The following is a 14862-nucleotide window of genomic DNA, read 5'->3' on the forward strand; positions in this document are numbered from 1 at the left end:
AGGTGCCTAAAGACATGAATTGAGAAAGGCACGTGGAATAGGTGATGTACAGTGGAATATTGATTTTTATGTGATTTTTTCGTCTAATTGACAATCTCATGACTTGTCTTGTAGGAATGAGTCATAACATTAACATTTGATAAGATTTTTTTGACATGATATCAAAGTAGACGATTATGTTCACACATTACACGGGAGTACATGTTTTGCAGGAAAAAAAATATAGATAATTGCCAAGCATCCATTTAGCTTAAAATTGGGTTTCTTATGGTATTAAAGGTGTAAATTTAGACCAAAGTATTCCAGTTTGGACTTTGGACAATCAAAATGTGGATAAGTTCGTCTGGAGAGACAGCTTATCTAATAGATTCACTTTAACGTCTCATTAGCAACGAAATTAATTTGACATGGTATGAAAAATCCAATGTAGAAGAAATCAAGGGCTAGCCCACATGAAGAGCAAAATCTTACCAAGTTAGTGACCTACGATCAAGTCTAATTTGGAGAGAATTTATATATAATACAAAATGAATCCAATGTAAAATGGGGGACGACTTGAGTTGGCCAAATGTAAAATGCTTTCTATGTTAGAAAGTAAATCTTTGAAATTGCCCTGTAAATGACTTTTATATTCAAAATTTTTGAATCATATTTGAATGTATTTGCCATTGGCCATTGACAATTAAGAACACATATATTAATTAAGAACGCATATATCAATGTCTCGATCAATTTCAAAATATTGTATGGAACTGGTATTTGTAAAGTTAGTCCATGTACGATAAGTTTAAAAGTTTGCTGGCAAGTAAATAATATTTTTTTTTAAAATAATTTTTATTGATCGAAATTAAAAATAATTAAGCAATTTATTTTGTCAATGTAATGAGAGTAAAATGAAAATAAATTTTTACTTATAAATTATCTAAAGTTTACAAAACATGCTGGAAATTAGCTGTCGACCAAATGATTAATTGGCAAATCTTATGAAGGCATTAGTCACCACTCACCGTGTCACACACGGTCTGGTGGGCTTGCTAATCATGTGCCCTATGCAAGTTAGCACGTGATTGGATTCATAGTTTAGAAGGGAGCATCATGCTACATGATAGAATCAATGACAAATTTTGACTACACTTGACAGTTTTTGTGGGAAAAAATTTAATCATAGGCTGCCACATTAATCTATTTTTTTTCTTGTTTGTTCAACATTATTCTTCTTTTTAGCTCAAACAAAAACAATTTCCTTTTTCATTAAAAATAATAATATTTTTTTCTTCCCTTTGAAATCAAGTGATTAAAGAGAAATATACGGATGGTAACGAAACAGATCGAGATCAGGGCAACCTCCCTTGTCTGGTCTGATAATTTCCTGCCCCTTTATCCATTTAAAACGTGACGGGACCCTCACTATGTTAAGTACCCATTTTAAATTTTTGAGTTTTTTTTTATAATTCATTTTATTACCCCATTCATTAAAGTTAGACAATAGTATATTTATTAAAAAATTTAATTAATTAATTTATTTTTAAAATTTAAATTATTCAAATATATTTGGTATGCTAAGGCTTTTATTATTTGTCATATTCTTTAGATAATCTTAATTATCATCTTCTATTAAAACTAATGAAATTTCGCGAAATTTTCCATTTAAATTATTAAATTCTTAATAATAATAATAATAATAAACGGGATGAAGTGGGCCCTTCTTACCCTGTAGCAGCCTCGGGACGAAGTTCCATTCCTCGCCACCAACTCGAATACCCGATTAAGTGGGTAACCCCGTCCCGTATAGGTCTAGACCTCACGGGTATCAGGTTTAACGGATTTTTTGACCATCCCTAAATATTTTGATATTAAGACAATGTGAAACTTTGAAAAAATCAAATTATAAAAACTTGAGCAAATTTATTTATTGTCGTATTCATAAATATGCAATAAATGAATATATTTTATTAACTTCATCATAAAACTCACCAATAAACACAAACACAAAAAGCCGTTCAAGCATTTTTATTTTATTTTTCGCTTCTAAATAAAATTTAATTCTCGCAAGAATAATTATTGAGATGCAATTAATTTGCGTCAACAGACAAAAAATGAAAATAGTTATATTTTAGTAAAATAGGGAAGAATTCAAGAACCTAGTATAAAAGAGAGAAATATGCATTGGAATACATTTAATAATAATTCCAAATAAATCATAAGACTAATAGGGATGACAACGGGACGAGTTTGATACCCGTTCAAGTGGAGGCGAGACGAGGCGTTTGCTCCGTTTACGTAACTATTTTAATTAATTTTATTGTCTCCATTCATTAAAGTGAAACAATAATATAATTATTAAAATTTTTAAAAATTAAATTATCTGAATATATTTGGTAAATGAAGATCTTTATTGTTTATCATATTCCTTAATCTTAGTTGCTATCTTTTATTAGAATTCGTGAAATTTCGTAATCTTAAAAAATATTAATAATAATAAACGGGGCGGATATAGTGCCCCTGTTATTCGTACCCACCTCGAATCGCCCACGAATATTAAGTATGACGGTTTTTTTTGCCATTCCTAAACACAAACATGGAAAACTAAAACATAATATATTTACTTAATAGTGGAATTTCGTGCACAAATAAGAAACCTATGAAAGTCTATCTAACATAAAAGTAACTACTTTCCATTACAATCTCCCTGTTTTAATTAGAATGAGGAAATTACAAAATCTCAGACATTTCAAGATCACAATGCAAAAATAAGATGTACAAATTTTTCATTCACAATTCAAGTATTGATTCAACAATTAATATTAATAATATCAATATAAAATATATCAATCCTATCTCATCTCAATCCAATTACAAACCTTAAAATTCAAATTCATCCCTCCATTTCTCCCTTCTCACTCTCCCAACTTAGCCCACTCCTCACATGGCGCCGCCCACTCCACTGTCATTGCTGTCGCGTTCAAGAGGATTTCTATAATTTGATATTCCAATTTGTGAAGAAGAGGATAAAGAACATAGGGGAGAAGAACCTAAACCATTAATACTTCACTCTTGGAGATCCTTGCCTACAGTCGGAGACCACCACCACAGCGCGACGATGAGAGGAGGATTTCTGTAATTTGATTCGCTAAATTACTCATCTGGATTTGTGAGAAGAGAATTTCTGTAATTCGATTTGCTGAATTAGTCAACTGGATTTGCCAAATTTCTGTAATATTTTCTTTTCAACAGTAAACACCATGCACCGGTGATGGTACTTGTGTGGTCAATGGTGATGGCATTTGTGTAGTGGGGGTTTTGTGGTGGTAGATATGGTGGTGGATCTAGCAGTTGGGCGGGTTTTATTGTATTAGGCAATATTTTGGTGGTGTTGGGGGTTTTAGGTGCTTTTGTGCAAGTAGAGGTATTGGCAACGATGGTGGATCTGGCGACCGTTTTGTTGGAAGTGCAGGTAGAGGTGTTGATAGTGGTGGTGACAAATGGCGATGGAAATAGTCATGGCGGTGGTGGTCGCAATTGGTGGGAGTGTTGGTGGCAGTGGTGCCCAACAATCGTTGAGTTGTTGTTGATGACAGTGATAGTGGTTGTTGCGATAGCAATGACAATGACAGGTGGGGTGTCTGTGACCAACAATTATGTGTCTGTGACCAACAACTAGGCGTCTGTAACCAACTATTTGGCTTATTTGTAGGGGTGTAAGCGGTCCGATTTTACCGATTTTTGACAGATTTTCAAACCAAATCGTTTAAAACGGTTTGAAAAAAACTCAAACTTAAACCAAATCATTTTGAACGGTTTGAAAAAAAACTCAAACCTAAACCTAACGGTTTAGTCTGGTTTAAAACCGCCGGTTTCACTATTTATTTTTTTCGTCTACTTTTATGTCATTAATTCATTGAATTCAATATATATTTATATTGTACTAGTAATAAATCTAAAACAAACAAGCTCCTATTTGAACCAAATTTTTGGAACAAAAAAATGAAAATTTAGACCGTTATCCCACAAGTCTAGCTGCCTTTATTAACTTGCTATTTCATGTGTGAGACCCAACCTCCTCTCCAATAGTCAATTTTCTCATTATGATGATATGGAAAATATGGCTCAAACATGAGCTAAATATATCTACTATAAATTTAAATACCAACTAAATCAAAGTGAAATCACAATAAATTAAAACATAGTTTTTTTTTTCATTTGTGTTCACCTTTTTTAGGCTAATGAGATACAATAACGTTACAATACAAGTCTACTAAACTAAATATAAGGCTCAAAAAATATAATGATGTCTAACAAGACCTCGTGATCATCATATCCGAAAAAGAATACTGATTAAATAAAGAGAATAATCAACCACAATAATAAAGCAATTGTTTATAATATCTAAACATAACAATTACACAAGTTTACGTTTTTATGATGTTACAAAATGCATTTAATTTCAAATTCTTACCTTAGTTTACTCCAAAAAAAATATTGATCTAAAACTTTATTTGTAGCAAATATTATCACCAAAAGTCTAGGATCTCTTTATCTCCAATTTGGTCTAATGGACTTCAATTTAACTTTGAAGATGCGTGAAAAATCTGAAAAAGAAGTGTGTGGTGCCAATGACTTAAAATCGTGTTGAATGTCAATTGGAGTTCATCTAAATTTTGAAGAGAAAAAAATGTTTTGATAGATTATGTCAATCTTAAAATTATTAGATATATATTAGGATTATTGGATGATAATAATAATAATATATCTGTGTTAGAAAGTTAGAAATTGACAAAAATATCTATAAATGACAAAATTATTGAATTTTACATATTTGGATGAATTTTCAGAAAAATTCATTTTTTCATTTTTATATATTTTTTCGCCGATCCGATTTGATTTTAAACCGCAATTAAAAATTTTCAAACCTAAATCAAACTATTTTGACCGGTTTGATTTAGATCAAAACCATTTCGTTGACCGGGTCCACGTGGCACCAAACCGACGGTTTCTAAAATGCGGTTTCGATTTGCTTACAGCCGTACTTATTTGTGACTAAATAATAAATGTCTATGATTAAAAAATAATTTTTGACCAATAAACTGTGACTTATGTGACTCATAAATAAAATGTAACTTGTAATTTAAATGATTTATGACCTTGAAATAATATATGACTTACAAAATTTTTAATTTGTGACCACGAAATAATTTGTAACTAATTAATTTGATGATATGTGACCAGTAAATAAATCTGTGACCCATAATTATGAACTTGCAACTATTAATCATGTAACTGTAAATACATACCTGATTTTTGAATTTTCAAATTATTTACTTTATTTTTGAATTTTCAAACTATTTACCTAATTTTTAAATTGGGATAAATATAATACCTGAAATTTGATTTTTTCCCTATTAGAATTCTGAGTTGTAAACAGCAATAAATACCACAAACTTAAGACAACAAGAAGGTATAGCAACTACTTAGGTTGGGCTTGAGCCCCCCTTTTTCTGAAATAGGTTTTGTAACATTGATTTGTCGAAGAATGTGTAATTAAAAAGCAAGTAAAAATTTAAAGTTTACGTGTAAAATCATTTTATTGAAAAAATGTATAATTAAAAAGAAGTTTGAAAGAAAATGAATTTATAATGAAGGTCAAGTCAGGGCATAGTGCCATAGAGTACTTTTCTCTAGAAAAACCCTCGAAATTTGGTATGCTATACAAGACGATAAACAAGATTTCAATTCAACGTTCCAAACATACCAGTATAATACTAATAATCCCAAGTGAAGTTAGTGATTGTATCAAGAGGACCACAAGACAATTCCCAATACAAAGTGCCAGCAAATTCAATAGCCTCTAAATAGATAAGGTACAATGCTCAGTTAGCAATAGAGAGTGAGTATAAAACTTCACTTCCTAAAGGAAAAAAAAAAGTGAATACTTCATATCAAGTCCGAGAAGTCGGGAGGACACAGAATAAACTCTTTTCAAGAATTTCATGCAAATTCGATCCAGCAGAGATTTTAGAATGAAAAGGATTCTAGAAGCGCCGTTGTCAAGTGGGAAATGTAAGTAAAATAAGTCCCTATCATCCACAAAGGGGCTTCAACAAGATCAGTGAACAAACATATGCCACCATCACTTTTATTAAAAAAAATATATATATTGAACTCCATACCATGTGGAAAAGTATGTGACACAAAAACCCCTTGCATTTTCCATTTTCAGTAAAAAATTGCCAAGAGGAACCATAGCATAAGCATACCTAAGTGCAAAAATTGAAGTTTTCATTACCACAAAAACAAGAGAAATCGAAGAAAATTATGGTGGAAAACTGGAGACACTATCAATCAGTATTTACTTGGTCTGGAATGATATAACAACTGTAACTCACATAACTGGCAGTGTTCTAAGAAACAATGAAAAAAAAAATAAGGAGCACTGCTTTTAGAGACTTCTAGCAAGCATATATTCTTTCAACGTCCAAAGCACAACAGAAAATACAGATACGCCTGCTAATACTGGAAAAAAAATTATCAGATTGAAGTTTTCAAATCAAGCCATTACTTACCAGTCACCTCAAAATGTTTGCAAAAAGCAAAAAAGATCCCCAGATAGTTTAGAATATTAAAAGGAGCCGGCAGGAAATATGGTGTGACAAAATCAAAGTATCTGTGTTTTCTCCACTCAAAATTGAAATAATATCATCATTTCAATTCAAAACCACATGTATGAACCGAGATGTTTCTAGATGACTGCATTACAAGTATCACCTGTTCTTTGCTTGTTTGGACAACACTGAGAAAGAGTCATTATCCAATAAGTAAAGAGCGATGACAAATATCATCTAAAAGTAAATCACATAGAAATTAAGGGTAAAATGGTTCCGAAAAGATATGGTGTAAAATAGTGGGATAAACATAAAAATAGCAAAGAAAGAGACAATACTTGCTCTTGCAATGCTATAAAGAGGTATTTTGGCAAGGGGAGAAAGTCAAATACATACATCACAAAAACAAGATTATAATATTTGCAAGTATTCACCTGAAACCAACTCCTGTTGTTCTAAAACATTGTGAATGCTGATGCAAACATGTGATTAACTGATTATAATGTTAACTAACTATTTTTCCCAATTAAGCACTTGTTTGATAAAACTTTTGCTAAAATTATTATCAAATTTTCAACCAGTCAAACTCAATTCTAACCACACAATTCATAGGACCCACAAGTTAAATCAACATTTCAACCACACATTTCATCAACTTTTATCAAAATCTACTAAAAGCTTTTAGCAAAAGCTTTGTCAAACAGCAACTAAGTTCAAAAAAATACTATTTTCAACTTGGCAATGTAAAATTCTTGAAACACATATCGAAAGGAGAACCGTATTTGCATCATTGGGAGATAGCGGGAGAAAACCGCAAGGCATGGAACAATTTAATTAAGCAGGAAACTGGTTGAGTTGATAATGAGAATAATTCATCTTTTGCCAGTTTGTCTTTACGGTAAATGACCAACTGTATCACTCCCAATCAAGTGATGAAGCAGCACACCTGCTGCAACACTTACATTCAAACTCTCCACTGCCAAAAAGGACCTGAATTCTTGATCTGGATTTTGAACACTAACCACCTCTTCATCTTCCCCTGCAATCACATCAACAGGAAGGTTTCCTGGAATTCTAATCAATTGAGTGCAAGATCTCTCCACGAGTGGCCTCAAACCAGTGCCCTCACTGCCTAGAACAAGGATTGTTGGAGCACCAGGCAAAACTTCATTCAAAGGAACAGCTCTTGAAGACACTGATCCACCTAGAACCCTCCAACCATTTTCAGCTGAAGATGTCAAGAATTGCATCATATTTTTGCAGGATCTGAGCTCCATTAACTCAAGTGAACCTGCACTTGCTTTGCTCACAACCCCACTTAAGGGGGCAGAGTTCTTTGCACACAATACCACACCAGAAGCTCCAAAGAAGTAAGCAGACCGAATAATTGCCCCCAAATTCTGAGGATCAGTAACCTCGTCTAAAGCCAACCAAAGAGGACCCTTATCTCCCTCAATGGAAACTGGCTCCAACTCCTTCATATTTACCATTTCCAGCGGTGAAGCATCCAGGACCAAGCCCTGATGAGGCCTATTATCAACAACCATGTTCAGATCATGCTTCGACACCTCTTTTATGCTCAAACCAATCTTTTCCACCATCTTCATAGCTTTCTCGAAACCCTTCTTGTCCTTCTTCTTTCTATTATTCACGCTCAAATCTAACCCTTCCTGAACATATAGGGCGTAGAATTCTCTTCGCCCAGCTGATAATGCAGCTAAAACGGGTCCAACACCATAAATCCCTTCTCCAACCATTTTTGGCAAAGTAGATTCGGTAGCCTCTTTCCATGTCTTCCTACCCCAATTTTCCTGTTTATTCCATCTCCGAACCTCTGGTCTGTCAGACCCATGTTTTTTCTCGACAATCTTGTTAAGCTTATTTTTAATGTTATGCCACCTAGGTTCATTAACATCATCAACCTCTCCCAGTTCTTCAGTCTCTTCCACTTCTTCAACGCATCTATCTATATTATTATAGTCACTTCGATGACCTTCAAATTTTCTATTTTCTCTAAATTCCACAGTAGATGCACTACCTTTTAAAAACTTATCTGCTGATTCCTCCCACGAGGACCGACTAGTTTTCATTGCCACATTTTTCTCCATTTTTTTCTCTTCTCCAGCTTTAGATTTGGCTAACCAAGGAAGGGTCTTTCCACTTCCTTCTACAACCTTTCCTGAATATGAACTAGAAAAACTTCTGTTTCTAAATAGTGAATAAACCCGCAAAGCATTTCTTACACAATACCCCACCTCACGTGAAGTTTCAAATCGATACTCGACTGAACTATTCTTGGGTCTTAACGAATGGAACTGTTTGTGGGTTTTGAGACTAGACTCAAGAGCTGGACGATATCCAGCTATCAAAGATAGGGGCATTAGGGTGTGAAATTTCCTTTGCATTTTTGGGGGCTGTGAGGAAATCCTAAAAGCTAAAGGAAATGCTTGGGCTTTTGCCATATTACAGCAACAGTAGGTGAGAAATTTCAAAGAAATTTACAATTATGAAGCAATCAAGATTTATGAAAACATATACTGATAGTTCAATAAAGAAGAACAACGGCTAACAAATACCTACCCTCTTATTTTCCGGCCATTATTTGGCTCCTTTTGCCCCGGAGAGTTTAGAAGGGTTTATCTGCGTTTCGGAAGGAACGTGGCAGGCAAGAAGCACAAGGGCACATTTTATCAGGAGCTAGAACGACGTCGTATTATTATTGTTCTCTCTTTGTGCTAATTTATATTACCAATCATGTTACGTTTTACATATATATCACCTTTTTTTTACATCATGTCGTCTCGTGGTAACATATTATTGGACAATTTTAAAGATAATCAAAATTTTCAACAATCAAATCAGACCAACTTGAATGTTATCAAAAGTGAAGTGCACCACTCTTGAGGTGTCCAAGTAGATGGAGTAGGTAAGCGTGGAGACCTTTAGTTATAAGTTCGATCCCCAATCAACATTTTCTCGGTCAAGCTTGTAATACTGGGATTGTCTAGTTCGATTTACCTAATTGATGTGATTTGCAAGTTATTACATCATTTCGAGAGTTTACCCAATTCACACTCGAAAAATAGCAGCTGCAGGTTCCTCGTCGTATTAAAAAATAAAATAGTGAAGTGCACTTTTTGTGTGGAAATGACTTAACTCCTCTATTATATGTTAATTTCACTAATGACCATTGTATTTTATACTTAGTGTTACTTTGGTCACTAAATTTTAATCTCATCATCGAAGTTTATAAAAAATGTTAACCGAGCCAATGGGTCAATCAACCGATCATTGTTTAACCCCCCAAAAAAAAAAAAAAAATTCCCAATGGAGAAAAATGATTTGACAAAATCATATCCAATTAGTACCTTCAAATGTAAATATCATGTTCATGTGTGAAATTGCTCTACAATATATTATAGATATGGTTATGATCTTCAAATATAAAATGAAACCAACAATGATCTCAATTTTAGAAACCATCTTCAAACAATTGTTTTAGGTTCTCAATCGGTTGTTCAATCTAAATTTTATAAAGTTTACATCATCAAATCGTTTGTCTATATTAGATATTTTGTTAAATAATGAATGAATTATTAATTGAGTCGACTCATTAACACATTTTATAAAATTTGATGATTGATTTGAAACAAATTAAAATTCAATCGTCAAAGTGACATTAAAGGCGACGTACAATGGCCCTAGGTGAAATTAAGGATAAATTACACCAAAAGGTTACAAATCTTATTAAAAGTTCCTCAAAGTTGTAAACTTTTCATTTTTGCGCTTGGAATTCCAAAACCTTTAAATTAATATGTATTCAAAAAATCGTTAGCTGACTTATTAACCAAAATTTAACCAATTTAGCATCTGTTTGACAATATAATTTGGGAAAAATAGAGTTTTGAATAGTGAGTTTTAGGAGAATATGTGATTAAAAAGGACAAAGTTTTGGATTTACATGCAAAATATTTTATTATGTGAATGTGTGATTAAAAATGAATATGTAGAAAAAATAGTCTGAAAATAATGATTGTGAAAAGGGGGCTTAAAAAGACGGGTAAAATGCCAAAAAAACGACAAAATTAAGGTAAGAATGAAACAATGAGGTAAAAAATATAGAACAAAAACACATCACCTTCTTCACTTACCTACCCCACCCTCTCCTAATATGCGATCGTTGCCATCAACTACTATATCGCAAGAAAAATTTTCGAAACCCGCCTCCCAACACCGCTCTCATTTGCACCCTAACAACTTTATCAAAATCAATTTGTTTTTGGAGGCAAAGGGTTGCAAGAAGGCTAAGGACAACGAGATGATGAAGGCATTAATGAAGAATTGGACAATTGTGGAACAAAGAAATACAATCTACGAATGTTGCTCTCTACGTGCGATGTATAAATAATGCAAAGGAGGAACCAAGTGTAAATAAACTCTCACAAAGTAAGCAAGCGACTCCTCCATCTAGAGCGGCCAAAGGTCACTATGAAGATGCATAAGCCAATTAGTAAAATGTGATACTCTAGTACAATCAATTACAAGCTAGCTAATAAAGAACTGTCATCTGTCATTTACTCAAAATGATTGAATTACCCCCCAAAACTAGTGAGTTTAGGAAGTGAAAATTCTAGCTAAGTGAGAGCGATCTGTTGATTCAATTTTTATTGTCAAAAAGTTGGTGTCGTTTGTGGGAAGCTAAAGCAAAGCAAACTACAAGATTCTCTATTATATCTGAGAAGTTCTTAAGACCGAGAAAATGAACCAAGCAAAGGAAAATCAAGTATTAGCTAGAGCATAGGAGGATAAGCATCGAAAAATTAGCATATATCCAACCAATGCAGAGGTAAGATCATTGAGATGAGAGGATACAACAAAGAACTACGAGAAAATCAGTCCCTCACTCAGACCTGTCGCTTACGGAAGAAAAAGTTAACAGGGAAGACCATCCAGAAGATGGCTGAGAATCTGAAAGGATTGACGGTGGAATGCACTGTTATGTGCGCAAAGATACAAAGCCTAATAGGTAAAGGTACTGAAAAAGGTACAACCTTGGGAGTCGTCAAAGAACAATTAATCTGCAGTCCCTAACCTCTTCAGTCTCCTATATAAAGCCTAAAATTGAAATTTTAGGAACTGAAGATAATGTAATCGTCATCCAGTGGGAAATAGCAGGAACACATTTTCACCCCATGCTCTTGGACAATGAAAGCACAGACAACATGTTATATGATAAAGCATTTGACCAAATGTAAAAATATAACCCTTGGATCCCTATGACAGAGCCTCATTGTCTCACCAGAGGATGTTTGATATTTTGCAGACATGCCACTCTGTCTAAGAATAGGAGAGAATCTCAAACATATCAAGGTTTATAAATTTTAATAACGTCAAGGATAAATTCGTATACGATGAAATCCTTGGACGACCTGCCAAACATAATCATTTTCCTCTTTAAAAAAAAAAGTTAAACTCTAACCTTAAGGGTCCCCCACCACCCCTGCCATGGAGTATCGTGAGGGAGGTAAATCGCAAGTTATGCCTATAAGGGTACAGGGTGGAAGGCTGCTTGTAGACTTGCACTTACCCAAGAGCCAAATCCATATTTCAAGATTCAAACATTTGACGCAGCAGCCTCAAGCAACGTTGAATTTCTTCACCCTCCCCTTTTACCACTTGGAGATGTGCCCTGGGGACGATCATTTTCCTCTTTCAATCGTATGTGTGGTACTCCATGAATAAATGTGAAATGTCTATAAAGTACAATAAAAAACCTACACAAAAATCATGAAGTAACATAAAAGGAGACAGGAGGGCTTTGACTTGCACTTACCCAAGAGCCAAATCCATATTTCAAGATTCAAACATTTGACGCAGCAGCCTCAAGCAACGTTGAATTTCTTCACCCTCCCCTTTTACCACTTGGAGATGTGCCCTGGGGACGATCATTTTCCTCTTTCAATCGTATGTGTGGTACTCCATGAATAAATGTGAAATGTCTATAAAGTACAATAAAAAACCTACACAAAAATCATGAAGTAACATAAAAGGAGACAGGAGGGCTTTCAAAAATATCGTTGCCATAGTTGAAACAAATAACCCCCAACAATAAAGTGGAAATTGATTACTCAATCAGCTCCCACATAATTGATTGCATGTCAGAGGCGATTGTGGTCGAAGAGCTAGAAAGCTTTCCTATTAGCTCAAAAGATGCAAGCAAAGTTTTAAAAATTGAAAAAGAGTTAAGCAAACCGATGAAAGGCTTTTTGAAAACTACTTATCTGCCAACCGAGATGCTTTTTCTTGGAACCACGCTGACATAAAGGGAATAGATCCCAAATACGCTTATCTTGCTCTAAGAGTTAATCCCAAGATCATGCCTAAAGTGCAACTTTGTCGACCAATGAGTGCGAAAAAATTCGAGACATTGAATGGTATAGAAAAGTTGTTAGAAAATGGTTTTATCTTTGAAGGTCAATAACCGGTTTGGATAGGTAAACTAGTCCTAGTATCAAGGAGTAACCAAAAATGACAAATGTGCTAAGATTTCACGGACTTGAATAAAGCTTGTGCTAATGATAGCTTCTCATTCCCCAGAAATGATCAGTTGGTGGATGCAATTGCGGGATATAAGTTGTTGAGTTTCATGGATAATTTATAATCAAATCCCTATGTATGGACCTGATGACGAACATAACGTATTCGTCAAAGATCGAGGACTATGTTGTTGTAAAGTAATGTTATTTGGGCTAAACCACGTACCAAAGGCTAATAAACAAAATATTCGTGATCAGTCAGGAAAACAGTGGAAGTATACGTTGATGATATGTTGGTGAATAGCCTTTAGGCTGAGGACAACTTAAAACACTTAGAAGAGGCTTTCGACGCATTATGAAAATATAGGTAAAACTTAATTCGCTAAAATGCTCTTTCAGAAATTTTGGAAGGTTCTTCGGATATAAGGTTAACTAACAAGGTATCAAAGTGAACCCCAACAAAATTCAGGTCCTCATAAGGACATGATCCCCATGTAAACTAAAAGAAGTACAAAGCTTAGTGGGACCGTCATCCCCAAAGTAGGTTTATATCACGAGTAACAAACAAATGTTCCAATTTCTTATAAGTGTTGAAAGGAAGAAAGAAATTTGAATGGAGCAACGAATGTGAACAAGTATTCCAGGCTATAAAAGATCATCAGGGGAAAACATCCTATTAGCTAAACTTGAAAATGGGAAAAACTACTGTCATATTATAGCAAATTATAAGGTGGCATCAGCGTTGTACTAGTAAGGGAAGAAGGACAACAACAATTATCAATCTACTATGTAAGTGAAGCCCTGCAAAGAGCAAAGGCTAGGTATCCAGATATGAAAATGTTGGCCATTACCTTAGTTACAGCATTGCGAAAGTTGTGACCATACTTCCAAATCATCATTATTGAAATACTAACTAATTTTTCACTATTTGTGGATAGGTTGTCGAAGGATACTAGTTTTGAAATGGGCATAGTCTTAACAAGCCTAAAATGGCACAGATTAAATTGCTCGTTAATTTTTGTATTAAAAGCAACCAATAATGTAGTTGAATATGAAGCTTTATTGATGGGTCTACAGTTGAAGAAAGAAATGTAGTTTCAAAATATAGAGTAAAAAGCGACTCGCAGTTGGTAGTAAATTAAGTGAATCTGAAGTTCATAGCCAAGGATAAAATGATGGCTGCTTATTTCGCAGAAGCATTAACATCATCTCAATGTTTCAACAAATTTGAATTCACTCAAATCCCTAGAGTGTAAAATGAACACGCGGATGCTTTTTCAAAATTGGCAAATTCAAAAGACGTGAAACTGTTATAAACAATGCTTGTAAAATTGTTGTCAAAACCATCAGTTGACCTAAAAATGGAAGAAATGCTACAAATATAGGAAAGCCTTATGGATGCAAGAAATTATCTCATATCTAAAAGATGGAAAAATTCTCGAAGATAAAAAGGCTGTACAAAAACTGTGAATAAGGGTAGCAACATACACAATCTAGGGTGATATCTTATTTAAGAGGTGGTATACACTCCATCTACTCAGATGCATAAATGAAGACGAGGCTTTATATGTAATAAAAGAAATTCATGGGTGTATATTTAAAAACCACGCTAGTAGACACTCTATAGCACAAAAGGTTTTGTAACAAGGATATTATTGACCTCATATGAGGAACAATGCCATTAACTTTTTTAAAAAATATGAAAAGTGTCAAACGTTTGCATCTAT

At 34.0% G+C, this 14862-nt stretch overlaps 1 protein-coding gene across 1 annotated transcript; it reads right to left on the reverse strand.

Annotated features, from left to right (window-relative positions):
- Positions 1–7210: 7210 nt before the first annotated feature.
- On the reverse strand, positions 7211–9302 carry LOC111399417 (rRNA methyltransferase 1, mitochondrial). Its single transcript, XM_023026723.1, has one exon. The coding sequence runs from the start codon at positions 9059–9061 to the stop codon at positions 7493–7495; it is 1569 nt and encodes a 522-aa protein (XP_022882491.1). The 5' UTR covers positions 9062–9302; the 3' UTR covers positions 7211–7492.
- Positions 9303–14862: the final 5560 nt, after the last annotated feature.

This window comes from Olea europaea, chromosome 9 (genome assembly GCF_002742605.1).
Source record: "Olea europaea var. sylvestris chromosome 9, O_europaea_v1, whole genome shotgun sequence".
Taxonomy (NCBI): Eukaryota; Viridiplantae; Streptophyta; class Magnoliopsida; order Lamiales; family Oleaceae; genus Olea; species Olea europaea.

Coding starts and splice junctions, on each gene's coding strand:
- LOC111399417 (XM_023026723.1), bottom strand. CDS start 9,061: ATGGCAAAAGCCCAAGCATTTCCTTTAGCTTTTAGGATTTCCTCACAG.